Here is a 24,466-nt window from a genome sequence, read left to right on the forward strand (position 1 = left end):
TGAGGTGGAATAACCTTCCAGGTTTTGTGGGGGAAGGAGGAAAAATGGACAAGAATGAACCAGTCCCCAGTCACCTATGCACGACTGTATAGATAAATTTTACATTTCGCTCACTAAGAAGTTGATGCTTGTACTTTATTTTCCTTTCTTTCTTAGAGAGAACCCTTTCTTTCTTTCCCACTGTGAATTCTCCACATTGTCTCCTATTCTGAGGGGTAAGCAGTTATCATGGCACGCCCTGTTCCAGGCACAAGCAAAGCACTGGGATGATGACCACATTCTATATAAGCTTTTAGTGAGCATTTGCTATGTGCTAGGTCATAGGCAAGCCCCCACCATGGGAGAGGTACAGTTGAATAAGATGTTGTTCATGTTCTGGAAGGATAGTCTTAGATGATGATCAAGTGTAGTTTGGATGATCTCTCCAAGGATGTGAAGCACATACTTGCTTAGAATGATGTTCATCTGACCCTGTCCCCTTACTTAGTCTTATGGCCTGGAGAAATTTTAATGTACTATCATCCATAACTTTGGAGGCATGTAGATGACTTACAACATAAAAACATTCACACAATAGCAGATAAATCATCTCAAATCTCTAGGTCTCATTTTCACAAAGGATATTTTAAAGAATAATTCCAGGGCTCTGCCACCTTTTATTAATCAGACACATACAACTGCTAATAGGATCTTCCTATTGGCATGACATAGCCCATGGGAATGAGTCATAAGGAAGAAAAGAAAAGTAAAGGGCTACCGGTAATGCGAAGATTGAAAACCAGTGATTTTACTTGATACCCTAATTTTATGGCTGGAGGAATGGTGGCACAAGGAGGGATGATGTCTTTCCAAGGTCAGTGGCGGAGCTGGGTACCCTGATTCTGAGCGTGGGAGTTTCCCACTATGCAACACTTCCTTCTTGGGGCAGGGGAGAGCAGGAAATGCAAGGGCCAAGGCACTTACAACATTGGAGGCAGAGCCTGCCAAACTAGTGCCTGCTAGCCACTGGTGTTTGGAACATCTCTAAGGCTCTAATCAAGGAGACAGAGCTATGTTTGACCTCTTTGTGAACATTATGCAGGACTCAATGCTTGCCCTGCAGGGCTTTCCAGTGTTTGGTTTGCATATGAGATGTGAGGGAAATGGAACATGAGATTCACACACCAGTGAGTTTTCACAGAGAAGAATGTCAAATGTCACAGTCCCAACAAACTAAGATGTATCAAAGCCTTGTCATCTTACTGCTTACAGACAGAAGAGATCCTTGCTTTCCTTGCTCCAATCTGTGCTGGGTCAGAAATCATCAGAACACATTACAAAGCAGCCTTTTTTCCTAACTAAGGAAGAGTTGAAGGAGGCAGTCATAGCATCTTAATTATGAGAACTACAAGCACCTCTCTGCAAGCTTTGTGTTTCTCAGGGCTCCGTTGTACATATTAACCTGTTTGTTACTCCAGACAGTCATCAGAGGGTAGGGCTTATTAAGATGGAAGCCCAGACATGTTAGTGATTTGTCCAAGGTCATAAAACTAGGGAGTCAGGAGCTGATTCCATGTCTAGCTTAACCTTTTAACTTCACAGATGGGAAAACAAGCTCAAAGCAGTAGAAATAAGACAGGCATTTCAGCTGTAGGTTCTGCATTCCAGTCTAGTTCTCCACTAACTGAGGATTGGGTAAGTCATGTCCTCTCTCAGGGACTCAGCTACTCATCCACAAAGGAAAACAAGCCTAAATATTGACTTTCAGACTTGTTAAAATAGCAAATAAATGGTCTCCATGGGGCTTTTTATCTTGATGAATGTGATTTTACTCTATGTGCTGGAAGCAAATTTATTGTCAGAAAATAAATTCAATGGGTGGCATGAAATATCAAATCACCACAAACATATGACTTTATGAATAAGACTGAGCTGCTGAATTAAGCACAAAGGACTAAAAGCTAATTCCCTTAATGTGCTACCTGAACATTCAGTATGGCACATTCAAGACTAGCAGATGAAGAGAAGCAAGTACTGACAGTTAAACATATTTTTATGGGAGATACAGGAAACACATAATTATAAAACATTGTAGCCATTCAAATCATAGTCTGGCTTGAAAAGAAGTTAGAAAAATTCTCCTAGATGCCAGAGGGAGAGAAGTCAAAGCTGAAAGAAGAGGAGGAGAAATAGACTCAGCAACCCATGGGGACCTGAAGTTTAAATTCCTTTTCAAGGATAGAATTAAGATTACAACCCCTGAGCATGACCAAAAAGTGAGTGGGCTTACTGTAAAATGTGAGGAGCTGGAAAAGGACTGTCCTATGATGAATGTGATGTTAGAAAATTCTACCCCTTAGCCCAGGACTCCATATGGAACTTTCAGGTATGGGTATGACCACACATGGCTCCTGTAAAGTGGGCACCCAAGCTTAAACTGCAACTTTAGAATTTCCTGCCTAGAATTCCATACCCAGCTAAATTACCAGTCAAGAGTGACTGTGAAATAAATATCTTTTCAGACATGAACAGACTGTGGGAACTAGTTCCCATGGGGCTTGCTCAAAGAACTATTAAAGGATGTACTTCAATACAAAAGAAATTTAATCCAATAGAAAGGAGTGAAAGTAATAGGGAGCAAAGAAATGGGTAAACATATTGTAAAATCCAAGTATCAACTCTAGAAAGTAACAAGGCAGTATTTGAAAAAGTAGTAAGTAATTATAACAAGGATGGGGAAGGATATGAATTTGGATGGAATTTTGTATCTTTTTAAAAATTAATTTATTTATGATAGACACACACACACACAGAGAGAGAGAGAGAGAGAGAGAGAGAGAGAGAGAGAGAAAGAAAGAGAGGCAGAGACACAGGCAAAGGGAGAAGCAGGCTCCATGCCGGGAGCCCGACGCGGGACTCAATCCCAGGACTCCAGGATCGTGCCCTGGGCGAAAGGCAGGCGCTAAACCGCTGAGCCACCTAGGGATCCCCAGGAATTTTGTATCTTATGGCATTTTCTTGTTCAGAAAAAGGATGAGGCTGTCAATAGCCACTCTGATGAACTCAGCATCTTCTGTCTTTCCACTGTGCTCTGGGAAGACCTTTCTTCCCAGCCTAGAACCACTGTATGGACAGGTATCACCATCTTCTCAGCACCTCACAGGGTGGCCCTACAGTTGCTGTGCTTTCTGCCTATGACAACTGTGGCTATAGTTCTGGTCCTGATTTTTCAACGAGCATGCCCTGAACTCTTCTGGAAATAGCCTGACCCCTAAAGGATACAGGAAGGAACTCTAAAGTACTGACAGTATGCCTTCAAAGAGCCAGAAGTCACCATTCCACTTCCAAGTACCTGGAGCAATCTGATTTTCAGTTTCCATAGACACTCCCTCCAAACCGGATTCCTGGGCCATTTTCCATTCAGAGTATTATTGCCCAATAGAATTTTCTGCAATGATAGGAATGTTCTATATCTGCTCTATGCAATATGGTAGCCCCTAGTCACATATGGCTATTGAGCACCTGAAATTTGCCTAATGAAACTAAGGAAACTGAACTTTAACTGTTATTTAACTTTAATTACTTTAAATAGTGAGATATGGCTTGTGGCTACCATTATAGACAGCACAGTTCTAAAGGGTGGGCAATCCTTGAAGAGATCTATTTTATTCCCAAATGATTCCTAAGAGACAGCCCCCCTGCAATCCCCCCACCCACCCCTGCCCACCATATGCAGGAATCCCTAGAGTGATCTCTCCCTCTCTCTGCTCTGGAGTGTGAGTAAGGGTGGGTGGGTGGCTCCAACACTCAGCCCTAGCCCCTCTCTTTCCTCTCACTGCAGCCCTCACTGCTTGTCTGATAGGTCTCAACCTGCCCTGCATACTCTCTCAGACCAGTGCTCCTCAAACATTCACGTGTAGACAAACCAGAGACAGATGCTGCTAAAATGCAGGCTCTGATGAACAGGTTTGGGACGGAGCCTTAAAGTCTGCATTTTCAACAAGCTGCCAAATAAAGTTGAAGCTGCTGGTGGTCTGGGGACATTTTGAGCAGCACGGTTTTAGGACAATTGTCTTAAAATGTCAGTTAACTCTGTCATAACACCTAGCATAACAGCAGCTTCCATTAATATGTGTATCTTCTCTTTTTGCCACACTTGTTTTCCACAGGGTTTTTAAAGGCAAATTCTGTGAGAACAGGATAGGTTAAATCAGTTCATGCTGAACAGATCTGAACAAAAACCTGAAGTATTGGTCAAGAATATAAATTTAAAGGCACATTCATCTCTTAAAGAAAATAAGAGGGGCACCTGGGTGGCTCAGTCAGTTAAGCATCTGCCTTTGGCTCAGGTCATGATCTCAGTGTCCTGGGATCAAACCCCATGTCAGGCTCTCTGCTCAGCAGGGAGTCTGCTTCTCCTCTCTACTTTTCACTCTCCCTCTGTACTCTTCCTCTCTCTCTCTCTCTCTCTTTTAAATAAATAAATAAAATCTTTAAAAAGAGAGAGAGAGAAAATAAGAGCCAACATTCATTAAGCATTAAGTATGTGCTGGATATGATGTGACACACATCTTGAATGAGGACTATTTCATTTAATCCTCACAATAACTCTTGTTACAGATTAAAACAAAACAAAACAAAACAAAACAAACAAACAAACAAACAAAACATGGCACAGAGAGCTAAGTAATTTGCCTGAGGTTATAGTTAGTAAGTGGATGAACCATGATTCATTTGCTTGCTTCAAATCCAAGTAATCTGATGGTAACCCCAACACTATATGAGAGCTATGGTCAAAAGCTCAAGAATAGGGATCTCAATTTTTTTAAAAAAAGATTTTATGTATTTATTCATGAGAGACACAGAGGGAGAGAGGCAGAGACGCAGGCAGAGAGAGAAGCAGGCTCCATGCAAGGAGCCCGATGTGGGACTCGATCCTGGGACTCCAGGATCATGCTCTGGGCCAAAGGCAAGCGCTCAACCACTGAGCCACCCAGGCGTCCCAGGATCTCAGTTTTTAAGAGCCGTTGGACTCCTTTAAAGAAAAACATGCTTAATGAGATATCTGCACACAAATGTTTCTAGCAGTTCTATTCATAATTGCCCGACGCAGAAGTACAATAAATAAACAAATACGGTACACCTTGCTGATGGACTATTATTCCGTGATAAAAAGAAATGAGCTGTCAAGCCACAAAAAGACATGCATAAATTTAAAATGCTTATTACTAGGTGAAAGAAGCCAGTCTGAAAGGCTACATGCTGTTTGACATTCTGGAAAAGGCAAAATTATGGAGACAGTGAAAAGACCAGTGGTTGCCAGAGGTTCAGGGAAGGAGGGAAGAATAAATAGGTGGAGTACAGGGGATGTTTAGGGCTATGAAGTTATTCTGTATGATACCATAATGTTAGATACATAACATTATACACTTTTCAAAACCCACAGAGTGTACAACATAAAGAGAGTACCTGGATATAAACTATGGTTAATAACAATTCTCGAGATTGCATCATCAACTATAACAAATGTACCACACTAATATAAGATATAAATAATAGGGGAAACCAGAATAGGGGTGAGGAGGTATACTGGCACTCTCTGTAGTGTCTGCTTACTTTTTTTGTAAAGCTAAAACTGCTTTTAGAGAGTTCATTAATTAAAAAAGAACATGCTTAGCACACAAAATTTTATGTTTAACTGTGAGGAGAGGTGCTAAAAACCCTCCCCAATTAAAAACCCCTGTCCTAGAGAATACCACTTATCCATGCACTTCATCCCATCCCACTCTCACAGAGCCCAGCAAACATCCAGTGAGAGTAGATACTTTGCAAATTTCTGTTGATTCATTAATAAAGCAAAGGCCTAGCCAGCACAATGCATGATATGTAGTAGGTGCTCAATAATACTTGCTGGATGAATAAACATAAGGCTGGAATTCTAAACAAAACAAAACAAAAAACAGCCTAACAATCCCTGGAGACAGGCTCATGGTCACTCCTCTCCTGTGCTGGTCTAGCTGGGGTCATGCCCATCCCTGGCCCCCACTGGCCCCCCACTGTGGCCACTTCTGGTGACATTTCTTTCTCCCAATGAGAAAGCAAAATCCTCAAGAACAACAGCACTGCCCAATTCTCCCTTCATACCCCCAGTACATGGTCAGACCTGGCAGACAGCAGGTGTATCTTCAGTAGCCAGGTGAGTTTAAACAATGGCACATCTTTTTTTTTAATGATTTTATTTATTTATTCATGAAAGACACAGGCAGAGAAAGAAGCAGGCTCCATGCAGAGAGCCTGATGCGGGACTCAATCCTGGGACTCTGGGATCACACCCTGAGCCAAAGGCAGATGCTCAACCACTGAGCCACCCAGGCATCCCTCTCTAACCACATCTGCCCATAAGCCCATGACATCACAACTGGAAAGTCACTTTCTGTGTCCCCTATGATGCTGTAAAGCCTCCAGTGTCCTTAGCAGACAGACTTCTTCCTTGCTTTACTCTGTCCCCCCACTCCAAAATCAAGGTCATTTGACATGTCTATCCATTTCTTTTCTCACCTCTAAACTTCTATTTTCTTTCTCATTTTCTGTCCCTAGAGAAGTTTACATGTTGTTGATTCATATAACCTTCATGTCTACAAGGGGGGTAAAAGATTGGATGAGTAGAAGATTGGATTTTAAATCTTAGAGGAAACTGAGGCTCAGAGAGGGGTGAGTGCCTACTCAAGGTCACACAGTGAGGTGAGTGAGTGGCAGGCATTCAAATGCGTCTCTGACTCTAAAACTCTGCTGCCAAGGTCTACTGAGCCCCTACTGTCTCAGTAATCTTCTGAAGTTACAACTTTGTATATGTCAATCAACCTCTTGCCCAGAAGCTTTCAACAGCTCCCTCCTGGCCAGTGGATGAAGTCCTAAACTCTGTGGGCTTGGCACCCAAGGTTCTTAGTGAAAGAACCTCATTCTGCTGTCTCATTCTTATTTCTGATGATTCCCTGTAACAAAACCTGTCCAATAGGCACACTGAGTTACTGACCATTCCCTTTATATATGCAGACTTTCCTATTTCTGGTATTTGTTTATCTCCAAACAGCCTTCTCTTCTCCATCCTTCAAGGATCAAACCGAAGGCTATCTATTTCACAAAGTCTTCCAAAGGACATGAAGAAATAATTTTGTTCTCCTGATTGTGTGCAGTCCTTTATCTAAGCCACCATATGGCATCCACCCCACCCCCTACCCAGTATTGACTGGGAGTCTAACATGTGCCAGGCTCTACAACAGGTGCTGGGGTCCAGAGTACACAAGACAAACAAGTTCTTTGCTTACATGGAGCTACATTCTAACTGGGGGAGGCTATCAGTGAGCATATCAAGAAACACAGGAGACTACTTCATAGAGCCATCAGCTCTGCAAATAAATGAAAGTCATGGGGTTTCGTGGGGGTGTTTGAGCTCAGGTGGTCAGAGGTGACCTGACTTGGAGCTGAGATCTGCAAGGCAAGAAGGAGTAGAACATGGGAATATCTGAGAGGATGGTGATCCAAGCAGGCAGGGTCTGTGGTAGGAAAAAGCCTAGGATGCCCAAGGCTATGTAGGAGATGGGACAAGGCTCCAGGGGGCCAGGGTGAGTAGTCTGGATTTCAATCCTAGTGCAAGAGGAAGCTGCTGGGGGGCTGTAAGGAGAGTCAGATCTCTGCTTCTGGGTATGACTGAGTGGTATCAGACTAGCCCTCCTCCATAAGCAGCCATCAAAGCAGATAAAATAGAGGAAGTGACCATTTCAGGCAGCGGACAACATGCAGGGCAAGACTGCTTTCCCTGAGAGATGGGAACCACCAAGGGGGTTTTGCTCAGTGCTCCACCTGGGGACAGTTTCTTGACCATGGCACAGAGGACTAGAGTCTGAATATAGCCCATAGTCTCACTGGGCCAAGGAGGGAGGGCCAGAGTGTGGGACAACTGAAATAGCTATAATCTATGTGTGGGGCACCAGAAAGGGGGATCTGTATAGAGCAGGGCCCCAGATGTCCATGTGGAGGTCCCCTGTGAGGCTAAGGCTGACGCTGAGTTGTAAATGTCCAGAGTGAGTCCATTCAAGGCCAGATAACGCTACTAGGGATTGAGAGTGGAAGAGAGACACTAGAGATTGGACAGAGCCAGGGGAGAGCAGGGCCGGGGGACTGGGGCTCCTGCCTACAAGAGTGGACAGATCAGATCAATGCCAAGTATTCACCATTGGCACTCAGCTAAGACACAGAACAACTTCTACTTAGGAGCAAGAACCATGTCTCCAGGCAAAATTTTTCCACCATGACATTATGGATATTTGGGGCCCCAAAATTCTTTGTTGTAAGGGCTGTCCTATGCAATGGAGGATATTTAGCAGCATCCCTGGCCTCTTCTCACTCGATGCCAGTAGCACCTACAGTAATGACAACACTGTTTCTAAACACTGCCAAATGTCTCCTGGGAAGTAAAACTTCCCTGGTTGAAAACCACTCTAAACAGAAACCACTCTAGAGAACTACTCTAAACCCATCCTAACAAAGCCTAAAGCAGAGCCCTGACAAGCTTTCCAAAGGAGACAGAGCTTAGAGTCCAATTAAGCCCCACTGAGTCCTATTACATTAGAGGGTCTTAAGAAACAGTTTGGGATTTCCACATATGTGCACTAAGAAAACATGAAGTTGAGTCTGTAAGTTTAAGGTGTCAGCCAGTAATTGAAATACCTATTCCAATAAAAACCAACACTCTTTAGAGAAAGATAACAGAATCCAGAGCATCTACAATATGGTATCCACAATATTCAACTATAATCCATGGTATTCAATAAAAAACTACCAGGCATGCACAAAAATAGGAAAATACAATCCATTAACTAGGAAAAAGGTTGTGAGATTTAACAAAGACTTTAAAGTAGCTATTATAAACACACTCAAGGAATTAAAACAAAACACTTAGAGAACAATGCCAGGAAGTTACATAATCCAGGATTCCTTTTGAAAGTTCCCTCAGTCTGCTGGGTGAGGAAGAGAATAGTGGTAAGGGGCAGGAAGTCCACCTTGAAAATTATTCTATTAGCCTAGAGGAGGCTGGTTTATGCCTCAGTTGTTTGAGCTGCACTTAAATTAGTATATTCAACCTTGGTAGATATTCTCAAAGTGGGGCACAAATTACGGCAAATGAATCAAGAGAGAACAAACAAATGAAAGAATGAATGAATGTCTCAACATTGGGAACCAGGTGAACTGGACAGTTGTTCCAAAGTGGAGGTGAAAGGTTTTCTTGTAAATGGGGCCAATCAGAAACTGATCAGGTTACTAAAGAGGGGATTCCTGCACTGGGTGGGGACTAAACCCACCTGATGCTGAGATTCTAGGATTCTTGCAAAGTAGTCATGTAAGTCTGGAATGCTCAAAGATGCCAGAGCCAGGATTGCCAGCCCAGGGCTGCAGAGTAAGAGCAAGGCCAGAAAAATCAGATATGACAAAGGTCTTCAGCATTGCATCCTTTATATGACCAAGTCAGACTCACCTGGGCTCAAGTACTATCTCTGCCAGTTTAAGACAAGTGCTTAAACATCTCAGAGCCTCAGTCCCCTCTTCTGAAAAACCTTTAGGACAAAGGTTTTAAAACCCTCATGACCTATAAGAGATACCCTTTCTTAGGGTAATCGGTCCTTAGGTCCTATCTTACAGGTCATAAGAATTTAAGATACTTATATATAGGACTTAGTGCCTGGATATAGAAAATAATTTTCAGTAAGTATTTGCTGATTGAGAGAACAGGATAAATTAAATGACAAGTTTGTGAAGTACAGTACCTGTCACAGATTCAGCCTTCAAGAAACAATAACTAATGTCACTACTCTTATGTGTACCAAGTACTTCTTTCACTACTGAGATTATAGATTAATAAGCAGCTGCTGAAACAGCTAAGAAATAAAATTGACAAAACCTCCCCTTGAGTAAACCTGTGGCTGAAAGAATCTAATGAGGAGCCCCAGTGATACACTGAATCTCAGTGGAGTATACAGGAGTTCTGATTCTACAGACTAGCAACTGTCAAGGAATTTCAAGCAGTCAAGAAAAGAGGAAATACTCACTATCTTTCTTCAGTGCGTGCGTTAGATCAGTAATGTGTTTCTAATTCTTGAGTTTACCTGGTGACTGGAAGGAACATACCTGTGTCAGGTGAATTCCAACTCCATTACCCCCTTTCACCACTATTAACATCGCTGACTTAATTATCTGTGTCTCCCAAGAGACTGTCATCTTCTTGAAGACAAGAATCACATGTCATCTGATTCTGTATCCCCAGTGCCTGGTATTGAGTATAAAAGAAATGAATGCTTGATACAACAGTGACACTAACCCAGATTCAAATATACCAAATGGAAACCCTGATTGATTTTCAGTTCCAGGGAATAACCAACCCTCATGTTTAGTGAGATTTGCAATATTTTCAAAAACATATCTAACATATGTAAGTCAGGGTTGTTATTTACATTTTGGTGTGAAAGTCCACCAGCCAAGAGGCCCATTTTTCCTAGAATCCATTCCTGGAACCAGAGTACACTGCCACCAGGTGGCAGCAATTCCATGGGCACATCCATAAGGTTCATTAGGTAAAGTTTTATTTATTTATTTTGTTTGTGTCAGGTAAGGTTTTAAATGAAGGTCTTGTTTCCCCTGATTTGTCCTTGTGGGATGGGCAGGTAGGGTAGATCTCTAAGTGTTCTGAGATGTTCTCACTGTTTGGATATCCTTCTACTCCACCTCCAGGACCTGGACAACTTAGCCACAGACTCTGGTTCCCTCCATAGAAGAGACTGACTTGGAGAACGTGTACACACCCTGGGAAAGCAGACCCTGCGATTTGGATCTGTGACAGGCCTTTCTGTTCTTGCCCTGAAAACACACACTTGAAACACAATGGTGAGTGAAAGTGGCAGGAATCTGGGGCAGGGAAAATGTGATTTCCTGCAAGGACCCCTCCACTCCCCAAAGACTGAAAAGACAGAAAATAAAAATTTGAGGGGGAAAAATGGAGTGGAAGCACTTCACACTTCAGAGAGAACACAGAGCTGACAGTGAAGACAAATAGATGTTTAGAAAGTTATAAGAGACCACAGAATGCAAATTGCCAGAAGACAAAGAAGGCAAGCTGCTGGTTGCTTCAAGTTCTTGACAAGAAACTTAATTTACTGGAATCACAATACAGGCACTAGGTTCCAAGTTCAAAGCCTTCCCCTCTGGCCGTGGGGCTCTGGCTCATCCAGCCCAGGGCCAGTGACATAGAGGCAAGTGAAAAACACTGCTGGTGTCCCTAGAGCCCTACTGTATGTCAGAACCCTGGGCCAGGCACCGAAAAGGAGAACTAGAAGTGCTTTTGCATTCACGAGCATATTTACTTTGCAGCAACCTTGTGCAGTGGATATTCTTACCCTGGAAGACAGGTGAGAACCCTGAGTCTTGAAAGGTAAAGAAAGGGACAGCCTGAAGGACACCAAGCTGGTCATTGGCAATAGAGTGTCTCAAATTTCCTTTCCTGGAAACCAGATTGCACTGCACTAAAAACCCTGTCTCTGGAGAGCTTACCCACAACTGCAGTACATGCCAGGCCACTGTAACACAAAACACATAGGCTCCTCCTGAAACTGTCCATCTTTCCTTCTTTCCTCCCTTCCTGCCTTCAGTTCTTTCCTTCTTGCCTTCAATTCTTTCCTTCTTTCCTTCCTTCCTTCCTTCCTTCCTTCCTTCCTTCCTTCCTTCCTTCCTTCCTTCCTTCCTTCCTTCCTTCCTTCCTTCCTGAAAATATTTACTGAGCTCTTCATGTTGTCAGGCACTGTTTCCAGGGGTGGGTGATCTAACAGTGAATGTAACAGATTAATCCTTTGCCCTCCAGAGGTAACATTCTAGTGAGGAGAGGATGGTATCACAAAATGAAAGGTGCCATAGGTGTTGGCAAGTGTCATGGCAAAAACCAAAGGTGGGTAGACAGGACGTGTGGGGTGGGAGTAAAGGAGAGGTGGTCAGGAAGCCCTCATGGAAACTATAGCAGTAGAGTGCACAGCGCTTTAGACCTCAAAACAACCTCCATGACTCTCTTTCTAGACCTCACAGTTACTCTGTGAGGAAGTTGTTCATGGCTACTGGCCCCCCACAGCTGAGCTCTCTTCTCATGCTTTCTGCAGCTCTCCTGCTTCAATGGCTGGGGAGACAGAAGGAGGGAGCACTGTGAGTGTATCTGCCTGTCCAGACAAACACTTAGTCTCGTGCAGAATGCACACAAGCCCAGAGGGGTCAGAAGCACCCCTTAAAAGGATTTTTCCCTTATCTAAGGCCCCAGGGGGAGCTGAGGTCCAGAGCATTGCACAAGCCAGGAGCCCTGTGTTCCTTGAGGAATGTAAATGACACAGCAAACAGGCTTGTCTGAACCAGGAAGGGAAGCTAGGGCCCAGATCTGGAATTAATGGAGATCCTGGATCATGGAAAGGCTCCACCTCCTTGTCACTCTGGTCAGGATGTGGGATGCAGGGAGCAAGAGTATCCTACAGGGCAGAAAGAACCCCAAATGTTGTTTTCCTTCCATGGCTCACCATCTGCCCTACCCTGCTAACCTGCATAGGCACTCGAACTTCACAAAACCCCAAGTGTGTTTTCAGAGAAGGTAGGCTCTGATGATAACATCCAAGCTCCACAGTTACTACTGGAGCAGTGGGACAGGCCTGGTCTTCTGGCTGCAGGAGAAAGAAGGCAAGTAGGGGTTCCATCTAGTGCCCAGAGCATCAGCTATCAGCCCTCCCATGAAGCCCCTAGGAAGCAAAAGAGGGAAAGTGACGGTATGGATGCAGCTACTTTATATCTGCCTCAGTGTGTAAAAGGCATAACTTATTCATGTGCTTTGGCACAAGGACCATTGCCAAGAACAAGGTGTGTGTTCTCAACAGACCAAAGTAAGGATGAGAAGCTCTGATCTCCTCTACCCCTCTCCCTTCCTCCTTATAGGGAGGGAAACCCACCCACTCAAGGCCTGGTGAGACTCTACCCTCTTGCACCAGACTGTGGGCTCTTTGGGGACAAGCAGAAGGGCTCTTATTCACTCTGTGTACTGAATATCAGGCACAGGTAGACATGCAGTAAATACAGTAGGTAAACTAATGAACAGCTTTGCTGGGATCTGGAGAAAGATGAGTGGTATACAGGATCATCGTGATTCCTGTCCTCATGGAGTTGGCAGCCTAGGGATGACTCCCAGTAAGGGCTCATTTCACTCCTGCTGGCCCTCAGTCCACTTAAGACCATCCCCCACACTTCTGGGAATGGCTAGAGCAGTGTAGGGAGCCAGTGGGGCTCTGAGGCTGGAGACCTGAATATGTCCTGCAGCTGCCCCTCTGACAAGCCCAAGTCCCTGGGGTTCACCTCCACCATCACCTCTCCTTCCTATTTGATTACCCACAAGAGACATTTTGGTAGCTCCAGCATCAACCCTTTAGTCCCTGATAGCTGCAGGAAGCTTGAACACTGCAACTTCTAGATCATCCCCAAGAACCAAGGGTATGCACACTCCTAGACAAGCCCAAAAGCCAGGCCTTCCCGGTAACTCTTCTCCCTGGTGCGATCTAAAGTGTAAAGGGGAAACTAAGTCAGGATTATTACTCAGAAGAAAAACACATCTGGACTTGAGAAAATGAGAAAATTACCAAGAGACTAAGCCTTTTTCTGATCTTCTGATTAAGTATTTGCACCTGAAAGCTCTCTTGACCTACTTTTGCTAATTTTGAGAGCCACATATCAGTTGTTTTGAGTGTGACCGTGTGGCTACCTGACGTCTTGACACTACTGCAGGATGATTCTCCAGCCCGTGTATGTCCCAAACTTTAGTCCACCATCTTTCCCTTGTACTATTTTTGCCAAGGCCACATTCATTTCAGTATTTATGTAATAGCTGCTTGTAAATCAACCTTGCTCCTTATCACATACGTGCATGTACATACGTGTGTGTGTGTGTGTGTGTGTAAGGGCACACAGATACAGCTTCATTCTAGCAATAGTAACTATGAAGTTGTGGTGTTAATGTGGTTGACTGGTGTCCCAGCTTTTTTTTTTTTTCTAATGCACAGGAAAATAATAACATAATTATAAACAGAAAAAACATTCCTCCACTGACTGGGTCATTGTCCTTCACCTTCACAGTTATCTGATGGGGCAGGAACTATAACCTGTAAGCCTCATTTTAGGGAAGAGGGGACTTGGCCCCAGAGAGGGGAGGAGACTTGCTAGAGGCCAAAACACCAGTAACAGGAGAGCAGGTTTTGAAACCAGGGCCTTCCTCATGGTTCATGGCTTAGGGCGCACAAACGGGAATGACTGGAACTGGGGAATGCAGATCTGCTGTTTTCTTCTTCAGACCTCATCTTCCTTCATTTAGTATTCTCTTGCCCAAAATTCAGGAACCCTGGGCTCTAAGTCCTAATTGGGCCACTGAGCTGCTGTGTGGCCACAGGCAAGTAGCTCTACCTTTCTGACCTGCATCTATCTAGTGAGTGGACACTTAGTGGGGAACTGTGATTTTATTGACCCACTCACAGGCTGCTGTCCCTCAGCATACTGAGATAAACCTGTGGGATGTGCCAGCCTCCAAAGTCTGAAGACTTGTCAAGACCCCTCCACAGAGTCAGGGTTACTGTACACCCCACTACCAACCTTTTAACCCCCTGGAGCAGACAGAAAGCAGGCTCAGGGCTGCTCCCACCTGCCTTTTCAGCCATGTTGGGCCCTTCCTGTAATAGTCCAGCTTCCAAAAAATACCAGCTACATGGAGTTTTGTTTATCCTCCCCTCTTGCAGTCACTACCCTAAACTCTGTTCCAGACAACTAACTATCACTGTTGCTTTTGGAGGGCATACACACACAAACATACATATTTCCTTGTCATTACTGATGGAGGATAAAAAAAACAGAACTCACAGAGTTCTAGAGGTGAGCTAGAGGTTTTTAGAATTTTAGCTAAAGCAATAGAACCTTTCTTCAAAAATCAAAATAGCTTGAGCTCTTATGTTCGTTCAGCAAACATTTACTGAGCACCTATTATGCACCAGGCAGTGAGCTAGCTAGGGACTGGAGACAGTGGTGGACAAGGCAGAGACAGCCCTTGCTTCCAAGGTATCTTCTCTGGGTGCCCTTCCTGGCCACCATGCTGGAAACTGCAGCCCTCACTCAAGCACTCCCCTTGCCACTCCATACTTGGTCTCCATGGCTCGTCTCCATTTAATGGACTGCATATTTTATTTTTTCTTCTGTTTTCTGCCTTCTTCCTTGACAGGGGAAGGTGTCATTGTTTTGTTCACTGTCCATTACTATATCCCTGACACCAATAAGGATCTCTGATACAGAGTAGGCACTTAGCAAGCATCTGGTAAGGAAATGCATGGGCACTGAAGAAATCATACATATAATACATACATATAAGTATGTATATATACAAATATTTCACTGAAAACATGGTAAGTATCTCAGAAAATAAGTATGAAATCCTAGGGGGGGTGAATGGTTGGCAGCTGAGAAAGACTTGCCTGAAAACGTGATGTTCAAATTGAGTCCTAAAGTATGAGTGGATGTTGGTTAAGGTGGGAAAGCAGGATCTGTGGGAATAAAGAGGGAGTGTTCTCAGCAAAGGAATAGCACATGCAAAGGTTCCAAGGTAGAAAGGTCAGTATCTGGAATGAACTGAGAGAAGGGGAGAATGAAAAGGGAATGCAGCAAGGAGGCAGTACACAGATGTCCCTGGAGGCCCTTCCATTTGGATCTTATCCCAAAGACCACAGGGAACCCCAGGAGGGATTTAAGCAAAGAGGTGCCTGTCATATTTATATTTGAAAAAGGTCACTCTGTCGCTGCATGAAGGTAGCCTACGGGGGTCAAGAGACATTTCTAGAAGATGAGTTAGGAGGCTCCTGTCAAGTGGGAGATGGTGGTGTTTGGACCAGGCTAGTGGCAACATGCATGGAATGAAGAGTCAGGTGGAGGTCAGAGGCCAACTCTCCCCTTACAGGCATCTGAGGACTCTGCAGCTCAAGGTTAGCAACTTTTTTTTAAAGAAAAGGCCAAACAGTAAATATTTCAGGTTTTGTAGGTATGCAGGAAAAGAGTTACCACAGCAGGCTTGATGTTGCTGCCCAAAAGGGCCTGTTGGCAGGATTGGCTCTTGACTGGTGTCTGGGAACCTAGCTAAGATGTTCCCCCTGGTACTAAGTTACACAGTCGTTTTGTATGCCTGGGGCACTGAATTCTGCTGTGCCAGCCTGCCTGGACCGTTTGTACAAACAATGCAATTTAGGGTGAACACGTGCTTTCCTTCTGAAGGTCTGGAATTCTGGGCACTGTGCAATTGATCACGTGGCTAGAAACTACCTGTGCACTTAATAAAACTTCCCCATTAAAAACCCAAGTCCTGAACAATCTCCTCTGGGCAGAAATACTGCCCACATGCTGCTGCATTTTGAAACTGCAATTGGGAATATGTTCTGTGTGTCTCCTCCTGGCAGGATACCACAGGAAGCCTGTGATGGAGATAAACCATTTTTAAGACTGTAACTGCTCTGAGTCCTCTGAGCCCTTCTAGTGTATCACTCAATGTCTGTGGGGTCTTGGGACTCTCAACACAAGAGGTCACATGGTTTCTGTCTCAGCCACTCAACTCAATACTGCCTCTGAGTTATGCCTTTGAACAGCCACAAATAATATGTGAAAGAATAAGTAAAATGGCTGTGTTTCAATGACTTTTAAAAAAAAAAAAAAAAAAGGGCAGAGAGCTGAATTTGGCCTCTAAGTCAGTTTGTCAACCCATGTTCACAGAAAATGCAGAATTCTCTGAATCCACTTTGAAACTGCCGACTGAATTCAGCCTTTTCATGTCACTAATGAGGAAACTGAAGCCGAAAGAGGAAGAAAGAAGGAAGTTGTCCAACGTCATTCAGGATCAGCAGCAGAGCCAGAGGAAGGCCAAGTCCAGACTGCTGGCCCAATGTGCTTGCCATGACTCCAAGTGGCCATTCCACAGAACAGCCTTGTAGGTAACTGCTGGCCTGGGAGCCAAGGCCTAAGAGGAAGAAGATGGCAGGAGACTGGGATGATGAGGACAATGTGAATGATGGACTATCTGGCTTCACTCCTTTTCTGTGTGTAGGTGTGAGTTGGTGGTACACATGTGTATATGTGTAGATAGGGCTCTATGGTTATGGTTGTAGGTGTTGGCTGGGTTTTCCCAAACTTTTCTGATCATCAGAATCTCCTTTGCAGCTTTCTAATAACATAGATGTGCAGGTGCCATCTCATATCCCCTGAAACTGTACTTTTAATATGTTCCAAGGTGTTCCGATGATCAGTCAGGTTCAGAAACTGCAGGTGATGCTCAGGACCTCTTGACTGACCTTGAGGATCAGGATAAGTAAACATGCAAAGTTTAAGAATAGGAAATCTGTCCTGGGTCAAAAATTTGTGGATCTAACAAAATGCACAGACCAGTGATTCTGGAAATATGTTTTTCAAAACGGATTCTCCAACTGAGCCTTTGCCATCAGAGGTTGGAGTCTGTGAGGGCAACAGTCAGCAGCTAATTTCCTTCTTCCTAGGGATTCTGCTTGCAATTCAGGATGCTGCCTCAAGTGCCTGGTGGTGCCCTGAGCCTCGGGGCCCCTCACAGTACAGCAAACTGAGAGAGAAATGAGTACACAATGCCACTCCACCATGAACCTTAATCAGTGCAATGAGGTACACTGGAACTGCTCCATAAACCTTTCTCCCTAACAGAGGGTGGCTGGAAGCCAGAGACTGCACACTTGGAATTTCTTGCAGGCTTATTTTCTATGTAGATTCTACATTCTAATGCATGATCTATCTATGTTTGTTTTAGTAGAAATATGGGTGCCTCTATGTTCATCGTGGCATTATTTATAATAGCCAAATTACGGACATAGCCCAAGTGTCCACTGATTGATGAATGGAAAAAGAAGATGGGGCATACAGACACAATGGAATATTATTCAATCTTAAAAAAAAAAGAATGAAATCTTGCCATTTGTGACAACATGGATGGAGCTGGTGCTATTATGCTAAATAAGTCAGATAGAGAAAGACAAATACTGTATTTCACTTATATGTGGAATCTTAAAAAAAAATGAATAAAACAAAACAGAACCAGACTCCTAGATACAGAGAACAATGTGGTGATTGTTGGGGGGTGGGTAGGCGAAATAGGGGAAGGGGACTAAGAGGTACAAACTTCCAGTTATAAAATAAATAAGTCACAGGTATACAAGGTACACTACTTGTAATATAGTTAATAATATATAACAACTTTGTATGGTGACAGACAGTAGCTAGATTCATCATGGTGATCATCTTGTAATTATAAAAATGTTGAATCACTATGCTGTACACCTGAAACTAATATAACATTATATGCGAACTACACTTCGATCAAAAAAAAAAAAAAAAGGATGTCTCCTCATCTATCAAATGTCTTTGAGCACATTATCTGACACACTGGAATTACCTGGCGGCTTTAGTAGATAACTGATACCTAGGACCCATCCCCAGAAAATTTAATTTAATTGGTGTAGGTTGTGCTCTGGGAATTGGGATTCCTAAAAAATTCCCCGGAGCTTCTAACAAGTAGTGAGGTTGAGCACTCCTGGGTCTGCAAGATGTTTGTTTTCATCTCTTGTCTTGTATGTTACCCCCATGCACACCACACCACCACTACCCACTTACAGAAGCTTAGGGATAAACAGTCACTCCCCTTAAGGCACAACAGCCAATGCCTTCCTGGAGACAACTAACAGGTGAGCTAGTTTTCACCAATTATTTTCTTTTTGTGAACTATACCCACAAGGAAAATCAATCACCAACAAAGACTCAGTTCCTCTAGCTGAGATGAATAGCTGCAGGGATCTGTGATTTTAGGTGGGAGGAAAATGTTTGTTTTTATTTTCACTAACTTCTAACTGAAATTTAGCCCCTTCTTCAATTATGAGTGCAGACAGCAAACTACAGTATTATTAGCAGGAGAAATCCCAGATAATTTGGTATCACAGCATAGATATATCTCCAAACATCATTTATGGTATCATTACTTTGAAACCATGAAACTTATCAGATCTATGGCTGGATCTTGCTATTTAATGTACTGATAAACAAGCACATATGTTAATACCATGTCACAAATTTGTTTTCTATTCATGTTAATTTATGCATTGAAAATGATTATTGTGAGAAGGGGTCCACAGGCTTCCATGAGCTCAGCCAGCTGTTGAGCCCCATGGTTAGCAGCAAAGGCCTGCGGAGGGCTTCCCAGTGGTGACAGGCAACTGGGCATCGAGCAAGCAACACTTACCTGTGGGTCAGAGAGCCGCGAGAGATCGGGGTACAGATAGAACTTGATCCCCTCAGAGGCCCCGGGCAAAGTGACGCCTCGGATCAGGAGAATCAGAAGCATGACATACGGGAATGTCGCTGTGACATATACAACCTGCCCAGGGGAGGAGAGGAAAGAATCACCACATGTGGCAGTGGTGGCAACATGGCAGGCTCCTAACTTCTCGCCTGGAGCAAAAGACTTCCCAGTATAGCAATACATGAACCCACTAACACAGCTTCTTCTCCCACCTCATCTCTCACCACTGAACCCTCAAGAGCTAGGTCTTCCGGCAAGTATTCAGTGAGTGCCTACAATGATTCTTGAGATCAGTTATTTTCTTTCTTTCTTCTTTCTTTTTGAGATCAGTTATTTTCAATCATTTGTGACCACAACCCACAGAAGGAAACATATATGATATCAAAATTCCATACACATCAAGCTAAAACAGGATGTTTCACGAAATACTCTTACATGTGTGATGCACTCAGTTTTTTCCATCATATTCTATTTCATTTTTTTTTTAAACTGGTCACGACCCTCTAAATTCATGTCACAATTCACCAATGGACCACAATCCACATTTTTGAGAAACACTGTTCTTAATGAAAAGCAAATTTTCACAGCCAAGGATAGGATAGAAAAGTGCAGAGGAGGAGTCAGGGAGGGAATTTGTGAAAGCAAGAAAGATCCAGTGTTTGCCAGGGATCATTTCAGCATGGTGTGCCTGGAGACAGGTGATTGGGCCCAATGAACCTGGGAAGCCCTTTCTGACCACAGATTCTGTGCAAGAAGCAAAATCTTCCTTGGGTTTCTTCACACAAGAGCTGCTTACAAGGAAACAGCAACACCTTCTAGACTCTGAGAGTTCCTGTCCTGGGGCCACAGGTCCAGGCAGGACTCAGTGTCCCCTTCAGCTCTGACTTTTTTTTCTCCTTTGTCACAGTCTCTCTTATAATCACTCAGTTGTGTCCCCTCAGTGGGGCCTGCTTGTTCCATCTGTTTAGATCAGCAACTTGTCAACATTTGGGAGCCATGGAAACTTCTGAGAATCTAAGGACAGACTTTCCTCCGTTCTCACAAAGGTGCACAGACACAGATACATGTACCAGTTTTTGGACTGGTTCACAGATTCAGACTGTCCCAGTAAAGAACCTGTGCTGTATGACCTATGGTCTTATTTCTTCTAGTGGAAACATTTTTAAACCTAGGGTTTCGGGATCCCTGGGTGGCGCAGCGGTTTAGCGCCTGCCTTTGGCCCAGGGCGCGATCCTGGAGACCCGGTATCGAATTCCACGTCGGGCTCCCGGTGCATGGAGCCTGCTTCTCCCTCTACCTGTGTCTCTGCCTCTCTCTCTCTCTCACTGTGTGCCTATCATAAATAAATAAAAATTAAAAAAAATTTAAACCTAGGGTTTCTTTTACCAGTGGTCCACTCCTTTACTCAGTGCATTTATTCATTTACTCACTCATCCCCCTACTCACTCACTCACTCACTCACTCACTCACTCACTCACTCACCAAAAGCACTCCTATGTACCAAGCATTGAACTAGACTGGAATATACAAATAAGGAGTCTTGAATGGAAGTTTCGGCTTCAAGAGGCTTCCCCATTGATAGAAAAGACAGACATGGAGGTAGGTAGATAATTAATGCATTATGTAGTCAGGAGGGGTTTACACTGGAGGAGCACAGAGTAATTAATTATAGAGGCAGTCAGGGAGGGCTTCTGTAAGGAGGTGATCCAGGTATTGCCCCATAAATGGTAAGTAGAAATTCAGTTCATGGGAAATGGGGATAGAGGGAAGAAGAGAATAAAATCCTACTAAATGCAAGTGACTTTACACGTGACAATAGAAATTGCTACATTTAAGAGTACCTGGGTGGCTCAGTCAGTTAAGCATCTGCTTTGGGTTCAGGTCATAATCTCAGGGTCCTGGCATCAAGCCCCAAGTAGGGCTCCCTGCTCTACTAGGGAGAGCCTGCTTCTCCCTCTCCCTCTGCCATTCCCCCTGCTTATTCTCTCCCCTGTCTCTGTCAAATAAATAAATAAAATCTTTTTTTTAAAAAAAAGAGAAATAGCTATATTTATGCAGCATTTCCTCTTGGATTTTTTCCTTGTATTATTTAATTTTCATATAAATTAACATCTTAGAAAAACTGAAACAGAAACACTAAATACAGTACTACACACAGTGATCTTTGTTAATTGCCCTATTATTTCATTGAAGAATGCTCATATATGCATTGGAGACTGAAAGGGACAGGAACACTACAAAACAAAAACAAAAAAAAAACATTACTGTTTCCCTGCACTTAGCCTGTAAAGTAAAAGGTAAGAAGCCATACTTTACATAAAAGCAAACGTAAGTAATTTGGTTGGTAAGTGACAAAGCAAGGATTTAAACCTAGTCCTCAAAAACAAAAGATGAGAACCAGCAGAGAGGGTGGTGTCATTGGGTCCTGCTCACATCTAGAGGGCTGGATTGTTTCATCCAGACATTGTCCGATTGTTTCATCCAGACATTGTCCTTAACCTACAATGCCGGGACCATCCTCAGCCTGCTCATAGCCCGGCTCCAGCTGCTTTAGCACCCTGCTTCTATTCCAAATCAATCATTGGCTCCATGGACAGGTCATGAAGTTATTTCAAATAATCTCTTGCTGTAGTATATCATGTAATCCAGAAAAGGTGAACAAGAGCCAGTGGTTGATATTAATAGTAAAAAAAAATTAAAAGCCAGCAATCAGGGGATCCCTGGGTAGCTCAGTGGTTTGGTGCCTGCTTTTGGCCCAGGGCGTGATCCTGGAGTCCCTGGATCGAGTCCCACATCGGGCTCCCTGCATGGAGCCTGCTTCTCCCTCTTCCTGTGTCTCTAGTTCTCTCTGTCTTGTCTCTGTGTCTCTCATGAATAAATAAATAAAATCTTTAAAAAAGAAAAAAAAAAAAGAAGCCTGCAATCAACAGGGTTAATGTTTCCTGCCCAGACAGCTAACTGTGCTATAAAAGCTCCATTTCCTCTAGCCTGGTAGGCACAAGCTATCGTGATCTTCAGCATTTCATATATTTTCTGGATTCTCTTCCTTCATACTCAGCCCCCACATACCAGCCAACCAGCTTCTGTCTATGAAAAGTCAAGGGGAAGCTAAAATCTATTGCTTTTAATTGCATACTTTCCACTTTTGTCTCTGGGGTATGGTGGAAGATGGATTATCCAGAATGCCCAGGCTCTGAATAATGATGGTTCTATCTTAACCCCCAGTGGTCATAAAATTTAAGGAGAAGAATATTACCGGATAAAATAGAACAACTGAAAATCATAGGACTTTATCCTTATTGTGTTGGACCACCTTGATGTGACAACTTGTTGGTTATGCTCCACCTGGTCTAACTTTTGAGTGTGCTGGGCCACCAGTGTGTCATTAAGGGGTCACTTATAACCTGGCCAAATGCACCTTCACCCAAATGCCCTCAGCAACATACAGAGCAGACTGTTCCTCCAACTCTACAGTAGCATAACTCATTAAATGGCTAATGACTATTTTGGAGTAATTCCATTTTTTAGTGTTTCAAATGCATGTTCTGCTTCTACATTACATTGAGGAGAACTACACTTCCTCTGCTGGTATCTGCACCTTCATTTTTACACTTTTAAAAATAAAACCATAAAGGAAAGCAAATATTCAGATGAACTGCCCAAAGACCACAGTGCAGACAATGACTTGGGCTGCCAAAATGAAACCACTGGCTGGCAGGCATTAGTTGGAAAAATCCCTTTGTGAGCTGAGGTTTGAGAGCCTTGAGTCAAGGAACAAAAGGTGGTTTAGGGGCATCATTATGTAATGGACACAAGTGGAGAATGGTATGAAAGTTGAAAATGCAATGCTGAGGACAGCTTGTGTCTGACACTGGTCCTGGTTCTCCCAACAGCCCCTTCTAACCCTCAGCTATACCAGACACTCCAACATCATCTTTGATTTTTCCTGAGAACAGCTGTAGACTGTCCAAACAATACAGATCTTGCCATTAAGAGATTGCACCCTGCCACATCCCTCTTATGCCTATGGTAGACATCACCAACCAATCATAATGCTCTCTGCAGCTAAGCCTGGATGCAGCCAAGCCTCAGAACCCTCCATAGTACTCCAGGCAGCCTCCATAATGAGCTGAGAAGAAACCCACTATCTGCTACCCTTGCTCTAGCCCCATGTGTTATCTATGCATTCACAGTCCTTATGCATTCACCTGCAGGTCCTTAGTTCCTGTTCCCAGAGTGGGAAGACCCAGATCTTGTGCTCAAAGAAGGAACTGCCGAACGTGCATGCCTGCATGACACTCCTGGGCTCATGACACCCACCAGAGTAGTGTGAAACAGGAAAAGGAGGCTAGAGAGACAGGCTAGAAAGTTCTTTGTGGGTGGATTCAGCCTTCCGGCTCTGACAGTGGGGTTGCAACTGGGTCTCTAAGGATAAGCAGGAATGGGAGAGGCTGAGTCCACCAAGGAAGATGTAGAACTAGCCAACAGTGTGGAAATGGGCTGAGAATACTCTCCCCTGGGTTGTCTCCCAGGTGTTCAAACTGGAGTCTGCCTCCCCTCTTTCCCCAGCTGCTTCCACATTTAGTCAGTGGCATCAAGTCCTGCCAACTTGATCTCCAACTATATTCTGAAATGATGCCCCATCTTTATTTTTTTATTTTTTAAAGATTTTATTTATTTATTCATGAGAGACACAGAGAGAGAGAGAGAGAGAGAGACAGAAAGAGAGAGAGAGAGAGGCAGAGACACAGGCAGAGGGAGCAGGCTCCATGCAGGGAGCCGGATGTGGGACTCAGTCTCGGGACTCCAGGATCACACCCTGGCTGAAGGCAGGCACTAAACCGCTGAGCCACCCAGGGCTCCCCAACGCCCCATCTTTAGTCTGATTACTGGGGCCTTTTGTCACCTTTCTTCTCGGTTATGTGACAGCCCCAAGCTAGCCACACCACAGCCCAGGTTTCAAAACCATGAATCCAGCATGTCTTCCGGCTTCTCTGAGTCTGCTCCCCTCAGCCTCACATTCAAGGTTGT

General features: G+C 43.8%; 1 protein-coding gene across 1 annotated transcript in view; it reads right to left on the minus strand.

Annotated features, from left to right (window-relative positions):
• The window catches only part of SLC6A11 (solute carrier family 6 member 11), a 130,227-nt gene that overhangs the window by 48,558 nt on the left and 57,203 nt on the right, over positions 1-24,466 (minus strand). The window contains exon 6 of the mRNA XM_055344737.1: positions 19,376-19,510. Coding sequence (XP_055200712.1) covers positions 19,376-19,510 — 135 coding nt within the window. The remainder of the gene's footprint in view (positions 1-19,375; positions 19,511-24,466) is intronic.

Source organism: Nyctereutes procyonoides, unplaced genomic scaffold (genome assembly GCF_905146905.1).
Source record: "Nyctereutes procyonoides isolate TBG_1078 unplaced genomic scaffold, NYPRO_anot_genome, whole genome shotgun sequence".
Classification (NCBI taxonomy): Eukaryota; Metazoa; Chordata; class Mammalia; order Carnivora; family Canidae; genus Nyctereutes; species Nyctereutes procyonoides.